Source organism: Poecilia mexicana, unplaced genomic scaffold, assembly GCF_051168715.1.
Source record: "Poecilia mexicana isolate PSO_F unplaced genomic scaffold, ASM5116871v1 scaffold_5, whole genome shotgun sequence".
Taxonomy (NCBI): Eukaryota; Metazoa; Chordata; class Actinopteri; order Cyprinodontiformes; family Poeciliidae; genus Poecilia; species Poecilia mexicana.
The window spans coordinates 32,963,211-32,982,963 of record NW_028263374.1 but is presented as its reverse complement, the minus strand read 5'-3'; the positions used below and the strand labels follow the sequence as shown (position 1 = coordinate 32,982,963).

The window sequence follows — 19,753 nt, the reverse complement described above, 5'->3', positions numbered from 1 at the left end:
ATACATAAAATATATGCATATGCATTAATTTAAGTTTGTGTTCTACCCATTATAAAATTTGCTCTTTTGAACCAGTTTTGCTGAGCAAGTTTCATTATATGCTAAGTACACAGAAAAACTAGTATTGTGAGCCAGAAAACAATCCAAACAATAGTCCGCTTGAAAAAAACAAACAAGAAAACTGCAGTCACAAGTTCAGCTGGAGTATATTGTTCTGTCAAGAATAGAAAGTATTGACATAATCATTGTTTTGCTGTCCAAAATATGCATGTTTGCTTTTTTTGGACAGCAAACATGCTGTCCAAAAAACAAGCCACAGCTGAATTAGTGCTTTAATAATCTCACTTAGCATCTGCTAGGAATGTAAGTGTGTTGCTCCTCCCATTGAGTCCTGTTGGTCTCAACATTCCCCACCACACTCCAAACTAGATCACCCCATCTTCCTCTCTCACATACACACACAATCTTTCAAACAGCGTTCACTCCTTAAACATCTCTTTCTGTAACATGTGCCCAGAGGCAGCACCACTGCCTTTTGTCCACTCACTGCCTCCTAAGGCATGTCATCCAGCTCTAATCAAGCAGAAAACAGTCATAAATATTTCTTTATGCTAGATTTCACATTCACATTTCACACTGGGACATGATATTTGCACCCTCTCCCCGCCCCTCCCTCTTCCTCCAGGGAGTACCTAATGCAAAAAACAGTTACTTATATTCAAGGCTTGTGTTCCTTCAGTCAAATGCATAACATATCCCTGTTTACAGGGGAAAAAGAAAATACAACAAAAAGAAAATAAAGAAGTAAAGTGGAGATGGGGGAAGATATAAAGGACTGTCTTAGTTTCTGACGTTTAATGGCTAGTATTTCCTCAGCAATCCCATTGCATCATGTCAAAAACAGTAAACAAGTAAATAACATTGTATCAGAAGCCAACGAGAGAAACAGAGTGAGTGAGCAGCACATAATGTTCTGGAGGAAAAAAGTCTTGTTTTCATTATTCATTTAAAATACACCATATGGGAATCTATGTGAATTGCTGTCTCTGGTGTGGCCAAGTATTTATGGCACATGTCGTTCACGCCGCCGTTATTTATCACCAGCCAGCCCATCACGGCATATCATTCTGTAAATGGTACACAGCAATTCAGCAGCAAACACTGACCCATGCCATTTTTCTCTCAAATAGAGGCCATGTCACCGCTGAACGCACACTGGGTTGTTATTAATCACTGATATATACTTTGAAGGGTGAAAATATGTCAAACAATCAACTTCACTCGAACAGACCCCACACACGCTGCGACTGTCCATGCATATTTACTTCAGTGAAGGCTCATTTGATCACCAGAACTAGTGCTTTATCATATTGCACGCCAAATGCCAAAAACGGGGCTGTCACCGTTCTTTAATACATATATATAAATATCGATGAAACAAGTACACACTGTACGTCAGTCCACTGATTTAAGACTGCTGCACAGTGATATCTCTCTCTCCTTCTTCCTATATATTATAATATAGATATTTTATACAAAATTTAAAAAAAATATATATATATATGTGTGTGTGTGTGTGTGTTATGCTAATATGTATTATTTGCAAATACTTTTGCATGAAAATATGCTAATAGACGTTTGAAAGTGTTTTCACACCAGATGTTCTGGTAGACTTGGTTCGATTTAGGACCAAAATGACATTTGTTACATTTTCAGCTGGTGTGGTTCACTTTCACACTGGTGGCGCTACACCAAGAACCACTGAAGAAGACACTGACTGCAAGTTCCTTCTTCATTAAATATTAGTAAATGAAGTGGCATCTGATTTCAGTGGTTGTAGCATCTCTCCTATGTTTTAACAATATGATCTAAAATAATCTGCAAGCCTTCCTTTTTTTATTTCTGCCAATTTAAAATTTGCAAATTGCTGACAAAATAACACGATTCCCTTAATAGCCAGTCAGCTGTACTCAATAATTAATTAATTAACTTTTGACAGGTATGAATGTGCAGCAAGTAGAAACAAAAGCAGACCAAAATTATCTGTGCTCTAACAAAGATGTCAGAGCCGTTTTCAGCTGGCTGAAACAGTCTCAGCCCAAGAACTGGATTCACACAGCTTCCCCTTCTCGCTGCCGTCCAGACTGCTTCTGACATGAGTTGACTGTAAAATACAATTAGTTCATCTTACTTAAAAAATATGCAAATTCATTACCTCAAAAAGTTAAGCAAAGTAAGCTTAAGATTAAAGTCTCATTTATTTCAAGTGTGGTGTATTAAATGATAAAAAAAATTAAGTTCACTTAAATAAACCAATTTTCTTCAATGAGTTTTTGTCCTTCCTCTTTCTCACTTCTTTTTTAAGATTTTATTGGGTCTAGGGGCCTTTATTTGAAAGGTCAGACAGGAAAGTGGGTTATGAAAGAGGGGGAAGAAATGTGGCAAAGGTCATGAGGCCAGGACTCTAAGCCATGACAGCCGCGTCGAGGAGTGAGGCCTTCATACGTGGGTTGGGCTTTACCCCGGCACCACCAGAGCACCCCTCTCTCCCACTTCACAGAATTACTAATTACATCAAATATTTGAAAAAAAACCCCACAAAAAATAGTTTGTCTGATAAAATTTACAGTAAAGATGAATTCACACTCACTCTCGAGTGTCACTGTTGTTTGCAGGTGTTGCTTGTGCGTCAGATTTTCAGGAATACTAGAAACACAATACAAAGGTTCCAGCTTGGGACTTTTACATGTAAAAAAATTGCGATTAATTATTAATGGCCAAAGAAAAACCCATTAAGTTTGTTGGCTGTGGCCATATCCCTAATCTTAGGTCAATAAACAGTGGTAGTCCTGTCTATGACAAGCACAGTGTGTTATTGTTGGCTACTAAAGTTAGCATAGTACTGACAGCCTAGCCTAAAATAAGATGACACATGGACACTTGTTCTGATGTTCTGCTATGTGAATGTGCCCCTGTTTATGGAAACACTGGGATTATCTCTCATCTGACTCATGAATATTAAATATACTGAGTCAGATGAGATAAATCACTGTCTCCAGAAAAGAAAAATTAAAATAAAGCATTTGTACTTGGATGCATACAGTATCGAGTCAAAGTAATTGAAAAATGCACAATTATTAAAAACTTACTTTTTCTGAAATAATCCAGCTCAAGTATGAGTTGGAGAAACTTATCAACCACAGATTCCAAGTAACTTACAAAAAGTGAGTGTGGCAATTTGAAGGAAACTGATTTAAGTCAAATTACTATTTTTAATTAAATACGATGTTTGCATTACAGAGGAACTGTCCTGTTCCTCTGGACAGGACAGTTGGGTAGGAGTACAGATGGGAATGAAAAACACTGACCTGCATCAAGAACTTTAATGCGGCAAGTCCGGTGCTTTAGCATTAGATTATAAATAAGATATAAAAGCCCGGCTCACTACAGGGTTTTCACATTAGCCTTTCTTTGTAGGTAATATTCTCCCTACGGACATGTCTGCTGTGCTCATGTGCTCTTGCACTTCAACACACATGAACAAGATTCTTTTTTTAAGGCACCTCTACCTTCGCACCCGTACATAAAATCAGCTTCTAGCAGCAACATGGACCAAGCTTACAGAAACAAATACGTGTTTGAAAGGGGAGAGATGGTCCCAGTTTCAATTTCAATAGCTCATTTAACCCTTATCTGTCCAAATCCTTGGGGTCTATTCTATGTTAATTGGATCTACATTGCACTGGCATTGGGGGGGTGTTAACAAGCACAGCCTATGAATATTAATTACCCTGAAGTTTTCTGCACAGGAAAAGACTTCACTGATACATATTAATTCAGTGAAGTTTTTTTTTATTTTTAAGTAGTGCTCTCATTAAAAATGAATGGGCACTGCTCTTGAATGTTTTCCCAGGAGGAGCTGTGCATCCTTAAGTCTATCCTTAATAAATTGGGTCAGATTGGAAATGCTTAATGAAAAAGCTTCACCCTAAAATGGCATTATTATTATTATTATTATTATTATCATTATTATTATTATTATTCAGCTAAATGTAAGCATTACAATATGTTGAAAAAAGCCTCTAATTTCAAACTGGTGTTTTGAAAATGGCCATTAAAGGAAAGTCATGTCTAAATGTGTTTTCTCAACTCTCTCCTCTTCCCCATGAGGGCTGTTAAAACAGTTACTTATTTACAACTCTAAACACACAAGTTGCTCAGCTAAACAGCACAAAAATTACTTGTGCTTTGTGTGTGCTTTTGGAAAGGCGGCTCCTGACATTGCTTTAAATAAAACATTGAAGATGCATTAGTCCTCTGGCTAGCAGAGGCCTCCCTCTAAGCCATTTAAAACAGAGCCGACGCAGACGCGGTTCCCCGGCTGCCTCCAACCAGCTGCCTCAGACACCTGCTCCAAGTTTAGAGTTTAGCCCAGTTCAGCACAAAACATGCAGCGCCGTGGTCATCAAAGACCATCTGCGTAACGCACGATGAGAGCCACTTCACTCCAGCTAATGATACCAGCATACACACACAGCATTCAAATGGGAGGCGTTTGTTCGCTGGGTAAACCCATTCATGGGGGTTTAGCATTAGAGACCCTTTGATGGAGAATGATGTCACTTATAAAAAAGGAAATAAATATGAGAAATGCCTTCAGGTAAGCATTCATGTCCCTGAACATCATAGCTAAGAGATATTGTAATTAATGCTATATTTGGGTAAGTTAGCTTAGTATTTTGATGTTGGAGATAAATAGTCTTAGAGAGGAAGTATTATAATCAAATAACTATGTTACCTTAAGTTGTTATAAAAATGCATAAAATATGACTTAAAGAAAAATTGACTGTAATTTAACGCCTTGAAATTGAGCCTCTGTCTCTTTAAAAACAACATTTCAAAAACTCTCAAAACTTCATCTAAAATTGTCCCCCACATAAACTATTCAGATTCCAGTGGAAACACAAAGTGGGCGAGGACAAATGGCTCTAGAGTGCCTCCTAATGTGAGATAAGACAAACTGTATGTCATAGAGATCTGAAATACAGTACATAGGTAGATCCTCCTGAACCAAGAAAAAACAAAGTTGATTAGAGGTATGCCCTAAAATGTACAGGGAGGTGACAAATTTTTGTCCAGTTTTCACATTTACATACTTCAAACTTTAACAAACTCCTCCTAGGAATTTTCACCTGCCAGGTTCATTCACGCACTTAAGTTGTCAGAATTGTGAGTTTTATATATATATATATATATATATATATAATTCCCTTCTCACCTTCCGCGGGTGGTCTCTCTCTCTCTCTTTCATCCTCTGAGCTCGGGTCCTCTACCAGAGGCCTGGGAGCTTGAGGTTCTCCTCCAGTATCTTGGCTGTGCCTAGAACTGCACCTTTCTGGACTGAGATGTCTGATGTTGTTCCTGGGATCTGTTTGAGCCACTGCTCCAGTTTGGGGGTGACTGCCCCGAGGGCCCCAATGACCACAGGCACCACTGTGGTCTTCACCTTCCAGGTCTTTTCTAGTTCCTCTCTGAGGCCCTGGTATTTCTCCAGTTTCTCCTTTTTCCTGATGTTGTAGTCACTTGGTATTGCTACATCCACCACAACGGCTTTCCTCTGTTCTTTATCCACAACCACAATGTCCGGTTGGTTCGCCATTACCATCTTGTCTGTCTGGATCTGGAAGTCCCACAGGATCTTAGCTCGGTCATTCTCCACCACCTTTGGGGGTGTTCCCCACTTTGACCTCGGGGCTTCCAGTCCATATTCAGCACAGATGTTCCTGTACACTATGCCCGCCACTTGGTTATGTCGTTCCATGTACTCTTTCCCTGCCAGCATCTTGCACCCTGCTGTTATGTGCTGGACTGTCTCAGAGGCCTCCTTGCACAATCTACACCTTGGGTCTTGTCTGGTGTGGTAGATCTGAGCCTCTATTGCTCTGGTGTTTAGGGCCTGTTCCTGGGCTGCCAGGATGAGGGCCTCTGTGCTGTCCTTAAGTCCAGCTTTCTCCAGCCATTGGTAGGATTTCCTGATATCAGCCACTTCAGTTATTTGTCGGTGGTACATCCCATGTAGTTGCTTGTCCTCCCATGATGGTTCCTCCAGCACCTCGTCCTCTGTTCCCCATTGCCTGAGACATTTGCTGAGCACATCGTCCGTTGAGGCTTTGTCCTTGATGTATTTATGGATCTTGGATGTTTCATCCTGGGCAGTGGCTCTCACACTCACTAGTCCTCTGCCTCCTTCCTTACGGCTTGTGTACAGTCTCAGGGTACTGGATTTGGGGTGGAACCCTCCATGCATGGTTAGTAGCTTCCGAGTCTTAACATCCGTGGCCTTCATCTCTTCCATTGGCCAGCTAATTATTCCGGCAGGGTATCTGATTACTGGCAAGGCATAGCTGTTTATTGCACGGATCTTGTTCTTGCCATTGAGCTGGCTTCTCAGGACTTGCCTTATTCGTTGGAGGTATTTGGCTGTGGCTCCTTTCCTTGTGACCTCATCAAGGTTGCCATTTGCTTGTGGTATTCCCAGGTACTTGTAGCTGTGCTCTATGTCTGCTATTGTTCCTTCTGGGAGTGAGACCCCTTCTGTGCAGACGGCCTTCCCTCTCTTTGTAACCATCCGGCCACACTTCTCTAGTCCGAATGACATCCCAATGTCAGTGCTGTAGATCCTGGTGGTGTGGATCAGTGAGTCGATGTCTCGCTCGCTCTTGGCGTACAGCTTGATGTCATCCATGTAGAGGAGGTGACTGATTGTGGCCCCATTCTTGAGTCGGTATCTGTAGCCAGTCTTGTTGATGATTTGGCTGAGGGGGTTCAGGCCTATGCAGAACAGCAGTGGGGACAAAGCATCTCCTTGGTATATGCTACATTTGATGGACACTTGTGCAAGTGGTTTGCAGTTGGCTTCAAGGGTGGTTTTCCACAGCCCCATCGAGTTTGCAATGAAGGCTCTTAGAGTCCCATTGATGTTGTACATCTCTAAGAATTCAATGATCCAGGTGTGTGGCATTGAGTCATAGGCTTTCTTGTAATCAATCCAAGCGGTGCACAGGTTGGTGTGTCGGGTTTTGCAGTCTTGGGCGACTGTGTGGTCTACAAGGAGTTGGTGTTTGGCTCCTCTGCTATTTATGCCGATGCCCTTCTGTGCCGTGCTCATGTATTTATCCATGTGCCCGCTTATCTTAGCTGCTATGATGCCTGACATGAGCTTCCATGTTGTAGAGAGACAGGTTATTGGCCGATAGTTGGATGGGACTGAACCCTTTGAGGGATCCTTCTGCATCAGGATTGTGCGCCCTTCAGTTAACCATTCAGGGTGAGTCCCATTTTGTAGCAGCTGGTTCAGTTAAGCTGCCAGTCGCTCATGGAGGGCAGTGAGTTTCTTGAGCCAGTAGGCATGGATCATGTCAGGCCCTGGTGCTGTCCAGTTTTTCATACCCGAGACTCTTTCTTGGACATCTGCCACAGTGATGGTTACTGGGGCTTGTTCAGGGAGGTTGCTGTGGTCCTCTCGTAGAGAGGTTAGCCACTGTGCATTGCTGTTGTGGGACGCCTCCCTTTCCCATATGCCTTTCCAGTATTGTTCAGTCTCCAGCCTTGGTGGGTCTTCTCTGTTGTTATTACCCTGCCATTGAGAGTACACTTTAGCTGGTTGGGTGGAGAAGAGCCGGTTAATCCTCCTGGCTTCATTCTCTCTTGTGTATCTCTTTAGGTGGCTGGCCAAGGCTTGGAGCCTTTGTTTGGCAGTTTCGAGTGCTTCAGGTATGGGCATCTGGCTGTACTTCTTGGGTACTGATCTTTTCATTGCACCCCAGTCTTGTTGATGATTTGGCTGAGGGGGTTCAGGCCTATGCAGAACAGCAGTGGGGACAGAGCATCTCCTAGGTATATGCCACATTTGATGGACACTTGTGCAAGTGGTTTGCAGTTGGCTATATATATATATATATATATATATATATATATATATATATATATATATATATATATATATATATATATATATATATATAAGATGAAACTATTTAATCTATCAAGAGGAAATTTTCCTTTAAAACGATAAATCATATTCATGAATCACATTATTACACGGCCCATCTGTGGGGACGATACAAAAAAAGTAGCCTGCAGAAACTTTATGTGTCATACAATGATGGCATGAGGCTACTACTCAAAGTATCTAGATGGAGCAGTGCTAACTATATGTTTGTACATAATGCTGTTCCCACATGTGCAGCTGTGCTCAGGAATCTTATGTATAAATGCATGTGTAGATTATCTGCGTCATGCAATAATAATTATATTGGTTGTGTTACCACCCCCAGGCCACTAGAGGCAGTAGCAGGCCCGAAAAGATGCAACTAAGGAGCAGATTTAGAAGTACACCGAAAGCTACAGAATTTGCTAAAAACTGTGAGCTGCCATGAAGTAAATAAAAGAGAGAAGTTCAAATACATTCTGAGTGAAATTCCTTCCTAAAGGTGAAAATATATCACAGATTTCAAAAGAAAAAAAACCGAAAGTATAGGAACTAGCGCCCCCTTCACTTCCGGATTGCAATGGCCCCATTTCCAAATAAGGTAAGAGACTGGCAGTGGTCCATCCCCGCCCCTTTCTGTTTGCTGCAGCGAGGTGTACTTGCTTCCAACAGGAAGTCACCTGTTTTTCTGCTGGTTTTCTTCCTTTTACTGTTTGAATCATAAAGATATAAACCTGTGTTTAATGACAAAGTACATGAAAGTAAATCCTTCTGTCAATACTAGTTGATGGCTGAACCTTGTGGGCGTGGTTCAATGGCGAATTCTAATCCCTCGGAGTCTGCATATGGTTGGCTCTAAATCACACATGCATCATCCAATTTGCACCAAACTCTAAAGACACCATTGGCAATAAATTGGAATTTGATGCCTCTGTGCCCCCTAGATTATTCCAACAGCTATATCTCCCTCAACTGTCATCAACTGTTTTGCACCAGATTTTCTGTTCATCATTGGGGAGTACTGCTGAACACCTTGATGTGCATCGCCTTGTGGACTATTACAAAAACTGTATGAGAGTGTTGACGACGGTGAGTGGGTGGCGTTGATGGATGTTAATGCTGCTTGAAGCTTTTCTTTTTTTTTTTGTCCATGAAAGAAATCAGAATCATCTACACTTTGGTATTACCAGAGATCATAAACTGGCTACTACTCTCTAACTGATTCATCTCTAGTGGGGTAGTATCCTTTAATCTTGATACAGAAACTTTTTGTACAACAAGTTGTATCTTTTATGTTGAGAAACGTAGCTATTTATTCAGAGAGGACACCTGGCAGATTTTCCAGCTGTGGTAGGAGATGTTTGAGTGTGAGCATGTGTCCATTTTGATTATGGCAGAGTAACGCAATTCTTGAGATGCCCCTCCTGCCGCCCACATCAGCAGGGTGTGTAAACAGGATGTCAACCTAAGCAACACAATATTTCAAACTAGGGGCTTCGGCACACATACAGCCTGTGCTCCGTCTCTTCCCAGCTGGAAAGACAGACTCAACAAAACGGATGAGTTCATAGGCAGGGCTCCACAAGACAAAGCAGAGGTGTTGGGTGGTTTACCTCCTGGAAACTCACTAACAAAAACAGAGAGAGAGAAAAAGATCACAACGAAACATAAAGACTCCCATATTTAAAGATGAATGTATGTCGCGATGTAGAAGAAAGTAAACTGCCATATTTTCACTGACAGAAAAGTTTTTCCCCCACTTCCTTTAATAATGATCCCCCACCCCCAACATGGCGACGCATCACTGTTCAATTTTCACCTCCATCTGTGTGATTATTAATCAGATCACACATCAATTGCCAGAACCAGCACAAAAATCCAGCCTGTAATAAAACTGTCATGTGCTGTGGTATAAAGACAGATGTTGCCAGTTGTGTGATAACATAATTAAACTGTTCTGTGAGGGATTCCATAAAATTATTCAAATTGGACTAGCACTATCATTTTACCAATAAGCAATTTAGGGCAATATGCAGTGTCATAACACTGATGTTATCCTCTCTCCCAGATTTTTCCAATAAGCCAGAGCATCGGCTTGGAAATCCTGTGGAAATATGAACGTGGTGCATGACGATACCTGAGCATTGGTGGAGGAGTTATGAAAAAAAGACATTGGAGGATTCTTTTAGTGGGATCTGTTGCTAGAAGGTACACAAACCTACAATAAATGTTACCTACAAACTGAATATAATATGTTCAATTTGGTTTTTCATTTACCTGCGTCTGGATCAGAAAAACCATATGAAGGCCTTGCTAGCTGCTATGCATTCAATCTGACTATTAGCCTACAAAAGGAGACTTTGTGTCAAAGACTAGCAACAACTGTAGTTGAGTGGTTGATCTCCAAGCATCTTGGATACTTCAAAATGCTCACTGCATATCTGTGAGTTTCTGTCAGGAAGGATTCGACGATAAATCACCTTATAAGATGAAACATGGAGAGGTTTTAGGAAAATGTTGGGGAAATTCCTCTGAATCCCCCTTTTGTTTGTGCTTACAAATGGAGTAAACATTTGACAGGAAAAGTTGTGTTTTTAAAGAATTTGTTATTACAGTAATATATTAAGTCTGAGCAATCTATAAATAGTTTTATTTTATGTATTTCTAACTCTAAAGTAGCCCTAATACCAATAAAAAGTGCTTTGCTTGTGTTTCGCAAGTAAGTAAAGGCTTTATCAATATCTAGTCAGGTTAAAAAGAGCATCTCTTCAAAGAAGAGTTATTCAGTTCAGGATTTTAGTCTGAGTATTTTAGATCTAAAATTAGAGTTGATCATATCCGATCCAGACACGCTAGATATTGCTAAATCTGGCAAGTTGATTTATACTTGGGTTTCCTATTTTATTACTTCCCAATCGGAAATAATACAAATTCACTCTGACATAATATTGTTGTTGTCACCCGGAACGTTAGCTGGAGATAGGCACCAGCACCTCCTGACCCCACAAAGGACAAGGGTGTACAGAAAATGGATGGATGGATAATATTGTTGTGTTATATATATATATATATTAATATAATATATATATTGTTATATCCTTACTTGTCAGTGTTCTCTCTACTGTTCTATTCTGTAATCTCTAAAGAATAGAGCTGTTGGTGAATTTAAAAAAACAGCATTTCCACCTTGTGAAGCCTCCGCAGGGGACGGTCTGTTGCATTATGCAAACGGGAAATATGGGCCCACTCAGCTCTTTGTGCAGCCACAGTAATGTGTGTCACTCTGTCCTCTCTTTACACGCAACAGGACCAACACCTCGACCAGAACAAGAGAAGAAAAAAAAATGCCCACAACTGAATGGTTTACTGTCAAAACAGAACAAAACTGAGTGAATAACCCAACAAAAAGGAAATTATATTTTCTTGTTTGCATTTTCAGAATCACACAGTGAACTTTGGATCATGAAAACATGAAAAAAGAAACCTCCAAAATACAGGATGTTAAAGTTTAATGCTTTGTCCGCAGAAATCGGGTGTGATGTAACAATGAGCGTGAATAAACAGGTGTGACAAAACTGAGCATAAATCACAGGAAACATTGGGAGGAATATCCTGAGAGCTGCAGCTTCAGAGTCGACTAAAACGGCCAGATATCGTTACTGTCATCACCTTGAGTGTCGCAACATGTTTATCTGACAGCTGCAGCTTCACAACACAACTTCCCGTTACAAAATCATTTAAATCACAAAACAGGCTATTGCAAAAGAGCCATGTGTTCAGACAATTGGGGTTTTGGCATTGTATTCCTCCCCTTTCAGTATCTTCACTTCCTCATGTGAATAACGTTAAAACCACAACTTCTGCGGCGCAAACAACTACTGAGAGAAAATAAACACTCAGATTCTGTGGCAGGCGAACGTTACGAGAGGATAAGGGAGAGAGAAAAAACTGTGGTCAACTGACATCTGAAAACTGTTTGCAGACACTTTGTGTGATATTAAAAATAATAACAAGATGTATGAAAATATTTATAAGCACACTTAAATCTCAAAGCATTACAACACAACCGATGGCACACCAAGTTCCTTTTACAGTGAGATTGGCGTAATTTCAACAGCAGTAAAAGAAAAAAACATAAAAACAGGGACCCCCCCCACACACCACCCTTACTCTTGATTCTTAACAAGTAGTATTTGACTTACTAATAAAGATGCTTATATCGAGCTTATGGTCCACTTCCCCCAAATCTGACTAGTCCAACAAGATGAATTCCCCTGTCAGAATCAAGATGATCAAACAGATTACAATTATTTCATCCCCCATCTTTATTAATGAGGACTGTCTTTCATAGTTATGTTCTCTAATAAGAATAAATGATATGCCACCACCAGGTTTGTTGTTCCCATTTACTCAAGGGATTCTCAGACATTTCCACTTTGAATCGAAGGAACGTTTGAGATTGATTTCAAACGCTTGGATGTTTTTGAGGAGAACAAAGACGCAAAAAGCCTCTTTTGTGTTGGTTAAAGCTGTACGAGAGAAAAGCCGCAAATTAAACTTAAAAGAAAAGACAGTGAGTTGCCAAGGAAGTGGAAAGTTATCAAGCGATTATGAAAGGATCGTAACTCCCCAAGGACAATTAATATGGTTCGTTGTGCAGGAATGAGAACCCTGTTCAGATGGATACACTGACTGTCGGCAGCAAAAGAAGCCAAACAAAGTATTGTGACAGGAGCTGAGAGAGACATCTCATCTTTTGTCTCCATCAATTTCATTTACCACCTCTGTACAGATTGACATGCTTCCCTTTATTTCAAATCCAGGCCAAAGAAATGAACAATTAGATCTGTTCTAGATGTGCAAAATGGAAGGATTGTGAGCACAAATCAGAGAGCAGAAAATGTGACCCCTAGCAACAGAGGCATGCAATAGAGTACTTGCCCTTTTTCCTGCTGACAAACAGCGCTCTTCTGAAATCATCTTCTTTTTAATTGTAAAACAGTGTTAGTGGGTGGACCAAGGTAGCATTTCTGGATTTAAAAACCTACACATTTTGTTATTTTTGCCCAATAAAATGGCAAAATTATGTACTGTTATGTTGCTATACTTTGCTCAGTAGTTGCCAATTTGACTGTTAAAGAACCCAACCTGTAGAGTGTTGAACATTATTAAACATTTACATCAGAACTCTATATAGATATAACATGCTTAAGATGTGTCTAATAAATCTCACACTTCTAAGACAGCCAGTGGTTTGATGGGTCAAAATATTGTGCTTTTATTGCTAGAGTTGGTCCCGATTTAAATAAGGGAGAAACATAAAGTCCATGTATTAAAGTTATAAATTGTGACACCAGAAATATCAGAATCCACCAAATGCATCCAAACAGACCATTGCAAAGCAGATACTACTTAGCAACTTTAGCAGCTAACTGTTGGTGCTAGTGAGTTTTACTGTCCTCACAATACTAACAAGTCACATGTATATTGTATTTACTGCCAACCAACAATTTAAAAATCCCAAAAGGTTAATGAAAAGACATCGTAGTCAGAACAAAAAGGCAAATAAGAAACTAATAACTTTCTTGCTTCAAAATAAGAGTTGCAAACATAGATAGCTTAGAAGAACTCACTCTGGGATCATAAAAACACATTTTCTGTCAGGTCCTGACAAACAAATCTTGAGAGAGATTGTCACATATTGACTAAAATGTATTAACTTCCAAGTAAAAAGATGTTTTTTTTAGTTATTTTAAATGCTGTCAAGGCACCAATATTTGCACTGCTAAACAATTGGCAGCATTGTAGCCAAAACGGCTTTACTCTAATACTGTTTCCAGCTCATTTTAGTGTCGAGTACGCATCCATAGGCCTGTCACGATAAATTTTGCTGAGCGATTAATTGTCTCAAAATTATTGCGATAAATGATAATATTGTGTGAAGACCTTTTTACACTGATTTAATGGAAATGACATAATAATGCAAGCACATCCTGCCAAAAATAAATGCACTTTATTTTCAAAAGAATACTAAAAGCTGGAACTGGTAAACAAAATAAACAAAACAATCAAAAACAAAAATAAAATGGATTCCCAGTCTCCATTAACAAACAACTTACTTGAATAAAAACTAAACAACATAAAGCCAAAGAGGAAATAAAAACTACATTCAACTAAACGAGTGCAGATTATGAAGTCTGTATACTACATTGCCCTTCAATAATCAATAGATTTAGATGGAGAAGACAGGTATATCCGACTACCTAATGCAACAGTTCATCCCTCCCTTAAGCCCAGTTCACGCTACACAATTTTTTGCCCCGATTTTTCCCTTACGACAATCTTAGAACGTTGGACATTCTAGGATTGTTGCTTGCAATTTCGTAACCGATCATCCTGTAGTGTGTGGTGTGCTACGACTGATCGGTCCAGTTGGTAGATCGTCGTGGCCGCTCTGATCTTAATCAGGGGTTTTCCCCAACTGGGAACGTTAACGTTCATGATAACACTGTTGAATGTGACAGGCAACCAATCAGAAACTGCGGATTCCCGTGCTTTCCCTTCAGAAAGCACGTAGGGGAATCCCAAACAGCTGACGCAGCACAACCCAAAGTCCAGAGGAGTCAGAGATGATACATGGAAACAACATTAATATTTATTCAACATTTCGTGCAAAGAATATAGAAATGACAAAGAGAGGAGTTGGAGCCAAATTGCTACCACAGTTGATAAACCCGGTAACTTTTCAGCTGTTCTTCGTTAACGTGACATAAATAGGTTATAATGATTTTCATTCGGTCAGGACTTTACACTGACTCTAGCCACATGCATCACAGGTAGATTCTAGTAAAGCATTGATTAATGCCTGGTTTTAAAATTGGTTAACTGGACTTGTAGCCATTATTTTGTGCCCATGTGGCTGGACACCACACAGCACGATCGAACCCGATCAAACCGTTATACCTAGGATTTCTGTCGGCTAATGTGTGGTCTCAGGTTTTGAAAATGGGCCGACAATCGGCCGACAACTCGTGTAGTGTGCGCTGGACATTACATTAAGGGAAGGTCAGTGGAGAGCACCGGAGTTGAGCCTTTTTTCATTCAGTGTCATCAATAGAAAGAAAAAAATGCAGGAAGAGACGATAAAGCTGATAAATTAAAATGAGGTTGATCATTTTAATTTATCATGCGATTAATTGATTTATTGTTTATCGCGACAGGCCTACGCATCCACGCCACTTTCCAATCCCCTTCTTTCTCCCTCCGCCTTCCTGCCTCACATTTATCAAATTTGTAACCCCATTGTCTTTATGGAGCATATTAGAGAGAGCCCCTGGCAAAGAATGAAGGAAAAGTCAACAGGAATTAGATTTCAGTGCAACTGTTTACTCAACTGTGGCCTGCAGTTATTGAAATTTTGTCCATGGTTTTGTGTGACTACTGCGGTAATGCATTCAGTATGGCTGTGCTTTTCTCACTGACGAGTGGAGCTGGAGAAAAAGGGATATGTGGGAGGTGAGATCAAGGATTAGGATCTAAGAGAGGATGGGAGGAGATCAGGAGGATCCCAAGGAGCCGGACACACACTGACCCATCATTGCTACAAAAAGCTTCACCTGCTCCAAGACGGACAATGTGACTAACAGGAAAATGTTTTTCTTGAGATTGAGTGATTGTATATTAGAAAATGATCTGACAGCTGCTAGGATGCAGATCCAAACAAGTCAATGAATGATTCCCATATAAAAGTACAAGGGAAAAAGAGTAATAGAACACATTGTGGTCTTTATAAAGGCTGACCCACACTCTACTGAATGTTTCACTAAAGGTGCTTTTCCACTAGTCCACTGTAAACTATGGTGGACTAGTTTACAGCGGTGTCTGATTCTCTTCTAAAGGCCGTGGGAATGTTTTGGCATCATTAACACTTTGAAATCCAAGATTTAAAATCTACCTTTCTTAGCTTCTTTATTTTTTTACGATTCTGTTGAACATGGAATATTTTTACACAAGAAATAGATGCAGCCCTAACCAGGGGCCAATAATCATTCAGGGTGCTGTATCTATCATCATCATCATCGTTATCATCATCATCAAAATACCAAAATTGCTCTCCTGGAACTTGATAAATGATAACACTGAGTCACTGCTTTGCTCCACTACCATCCCCCCTCCTCCATGTTCTGTGCTGCAGGATTGTTACACACATTGATGGATGTGCTGTGACAACAGACAACAGCAGAGAGCCTGGGCATCATCACCAAACAGTTCCTGACAACAACCCACGTTGTGAATATATCGGAGACCAAGATAGCAGAAGACACACTGATCTTTTCAGGGCTGTTTCCTTAAACACACTGTCGTGTGCCACATATAACGTTGACACCAACAGAAAGAGCTTGTCTATGTGTCTTAAGTCTGCCATTTGAGCTTCAGCTTCAACGACACCATGGGTCTCCACATGGCGTCTGAGAGTGTGAGGCTTGTTTACAACGAGCCAGAGGAAAAAGGCTGTCATCCTATTGGATGTGATCATTTCATAACTGTCTACAGAATCCTGTAGCACCTACAAGCTTAAAATATGTCTGAACATGATGATAAATATTTGATAAAGATGCAGATGCTCCGAGCAAGGATAAACACACTGGCAACCAAACAATCACACAGAAAAGAGCACTTCCCCTTCCTAAAATATTCAAAACGGGCCTCAATATACATAAATAATAATAATAATGTGTTTACGTGCCGGATGTACTGGGAGGTGGGATTAATTATTAAGTGGCACTTTAAGCAGTAGGTTGGGCCTGCTGTTGACGTGGCTTAATAAAGTGAAGACAGGTGTGAAAACAGAAGGGATGGGGCGGTGCAAGGGGTGTACCTGGTGCTGCTGGAGATGCAGGAGGTCTGCAGCCGTCACGTCCACCAAAGGTGTGGCACTTTTAGGTGTTCCCTCCCGGAGTACACTGTCCATGTTTGCACCTCCATTCTGATTGGCTGGTCCATTGCTCACCGTTTCAGTGGTGGAGTCTTGCATCATGACTTAAAAACCTGCGAGGAAAGAAGAGGAGAGGAGACAGTCATTACAACGGGAAGTCATGAAGCAAAATCCGAAATAACACAGAGCGGTTATCGCTATGGAGATAAAACATTAAGCTTTCAAAGAAATATTTTCAGTTTTACTGAGTGACCAGAGTTTGTCTCTAGATCCTTCACCAATTGCTCCAAACTGGTGCAGGCAGAGACACTTTCCCTTGCCTACAAAAAAGACTAATTAATCCGTTAGACAAATTGAAGGCTCACATTTTCTTTGTTTTTATGTTTTAAATATATGCAATAAACTAACTTGTGTTAAACCTATGGGACACTCGTTCTTATTTTCATTCATCCCACAGTTTTACCTTTTTAATTTCACCTAGAGGACCAGAACAGGCTAATTTTTAATTTTGATTGGCCCTGACTGGCCAGTGGGAAACTCAAAAATTCAATATTTGTCTTATATCTGATAGCAACACACTGATAACAGCGTTTTTAAAGGGGCAATATTATGTTTTAATATTGGCCCTTGTGCTATAAAATGTGACACAAGGGGCAATGCAAACTTCAAATGTTATAAAAATGTTATATACCAAATATGACTTAAACCAATTTTGACTGATATTTAATGTCTAGAAATTGGGCCTCTGAATCTTTGGCTTTTTCTGAAACTTTGCCTTCAGAAAGTCATCAAAACAGCGCTCCTCTATTAAAACTTTAACAATGTTTTTACCAGCATTGCTCTGATAAGTAGCTTCTGTAATAAACCCAGCAGGTGTGCAATTCCACCAAGTGTTTGCTAATTGCTGCTGGTTAGTCTGAAGGAGCTGAGTGGGGGAGTGTAGCTCACAGAGCTTCCACCTCTGTAGTTCATGTTCATTAAACAGCAGCTCTCAGGAGGAGCTTCATCTCAAAGTCGGAGCAAGACCCACCCAGGAGCATAATTTGGAGATCAGATCGCCCTGCGTTGATACCACAGTGAAGTTAGCTTCAAGCTAACTTGAAGTTAGCTTGAAGTTAACGGAGCTAATGCCTTACTCCGGCGTTAGCTCCACTCCCCCTCCAATGCTCAGAGGTTTACTTAGGCTCTAAGTAAGTGAACCTCCGAGTGCTTGAGGAGGGAGCAGTAGACAACAGCTTTCCGAAATTAGCGTTCATAAATCAGATCAACCTTGAGCTAAACGCCGTTTACACTGTGGAGCTCCAACATCCAACTTGAAGCTGACTTCACTGTGGTATCAACGCAGGGCGATCTGACCTCCAAATTAAGTCCCGCCTCTTCCGTGACAACTCTCACACATACAAAAAAATTACTCTCTCACACAGACAAATACAAGTCTCATCCCCATTCATTCGTTCATTCATTCATTCAGCCTAGTGTTAGTTCACACACATACATTTTTGACCTATCATTCAGAATAGTATGTCTGTATGCTTTGTGTGTATGTGTGATATTTTATTAGTGTACATGTGCAATCTTAGTATTTTGTGTGTGAGAGAGAAAATTGTATATGTGTGTGGCATTTTAATAGTATATATGTGCAATTTTAATATTTTGTGAGTGTGTATGAGTCTTTAGTAGTGTGTGAGAGACAAATCATAGTTTTTGTCCTAAAAGGTCCCTCATAGTTTCCTGGCCAGTCAGTAATGTTTAAAAAGCCTGACCCACAGATTTCAATTTTGGCTGATACCATTCTTTTGTCTGAAAAGTTGCTAAGTTGACTATTGTTAACTGCACATGTGCAGACGTGACCTGTCAGTCGGCCCCATCTCATAGCAGAGCAAAAGAGGACAGTGGTGTCATGAAGCGGCTTTGTGATGACGAAGACTGACGCTGCCAGACCCAGGATGAAGTGGAGAAATGTGTTTAATGCTGTCCACAAAGTGCACAAAGCCAGGAACCACAGGTGAGCAACGAGACACAAACAGGGTCTCAGGTCGGCACACAATGGTAGCATCAAGACAACTATGACAACAACAAGGAACCAGGGGGAACGGAGGAGACGGGTAAGTCTAAATACACAGGGGAAATAATCAAGGCAACAAGATTAACTAATAAATTAACTAATAATCACACACAAAACCCACATCCACACAAGTGGCTGATTTTCAGACCTTTGCAGAGGTAGAGAAGGTCAGTTTCTCATGCACAGAGCCTTTCCAAAAAATTAGAAATTCTTGGAAAAGTTGTTTAAGTCCCATAATTCCGTTCAAAAAGTTAAACTTTTACAAGTTATAGATTCAGGGACCATAGTTTAAACGATTTCAAATATTTGTTTGTTTATTGTTAAATAATTTGGGCTTACAGATCATAAAACCTACAAAAGCAGGAATTCAAAAAATTAGAATACTGTGAAGAAATCAGCCCAAATTTTAGAGGGCATGAATGTTGTAAATTGAGTGTGACACACTAATCATCTACTAAGCTCAAAGCAAGGAGGCTGGCTGTTCACATAGTGCTGTGTCCAAGTATATCAATGGAAAGTCTAGTGGAAGGACAAAATGTGGCAAGAGAAGATGCACCAGCAGAAAAGATGACGGTGGACTTCAATGGATTATAAAACAGGGAAGACTCAAGAATCTGGCAGAGATCCAGAAAGGGTGGAATGAGGCGGGAGTCCCAGCTTCAAAACCCACCACAATCAGACGCTACACTATTACGTTCCCCAGGTCAAGCTGCTTCTGAACGTGAGCCAATGTAGGAAGCTCAAGTTCTCAACTGTGCCAAGG

General features: G+C 40.4%; 1 protein-coding gene across 7 annotated transcripts in view; it reads right to left on the bottom strand.

Annotated features, from left to right (window-relative positions):
• Positions 1-19,753, bottom strand: part of foxp1b (forkhead box P1b) — a 312,762-nt gene that overhangs the window by 140,311 nt on the left and 152,698 nt on the right. For all 7 annotated transcript variants that reach the window (XR_015762942.1, XM_088005937.1, XM_088005936.1 and 4 more), the window contains one exon: positions 16,869-17,038. Coding sequence is in view for 6 of the 7 variants with exons in the window: in XM_088005937.1 (XP_087862063.1) it covers positions 16,869-17,027 (159 nt within the window). In the remaining variant the exon portion in view is untranslated. The remainder of the gene's footprint in view (positions 1-16,868; positions 17,039-19,753) is intronic.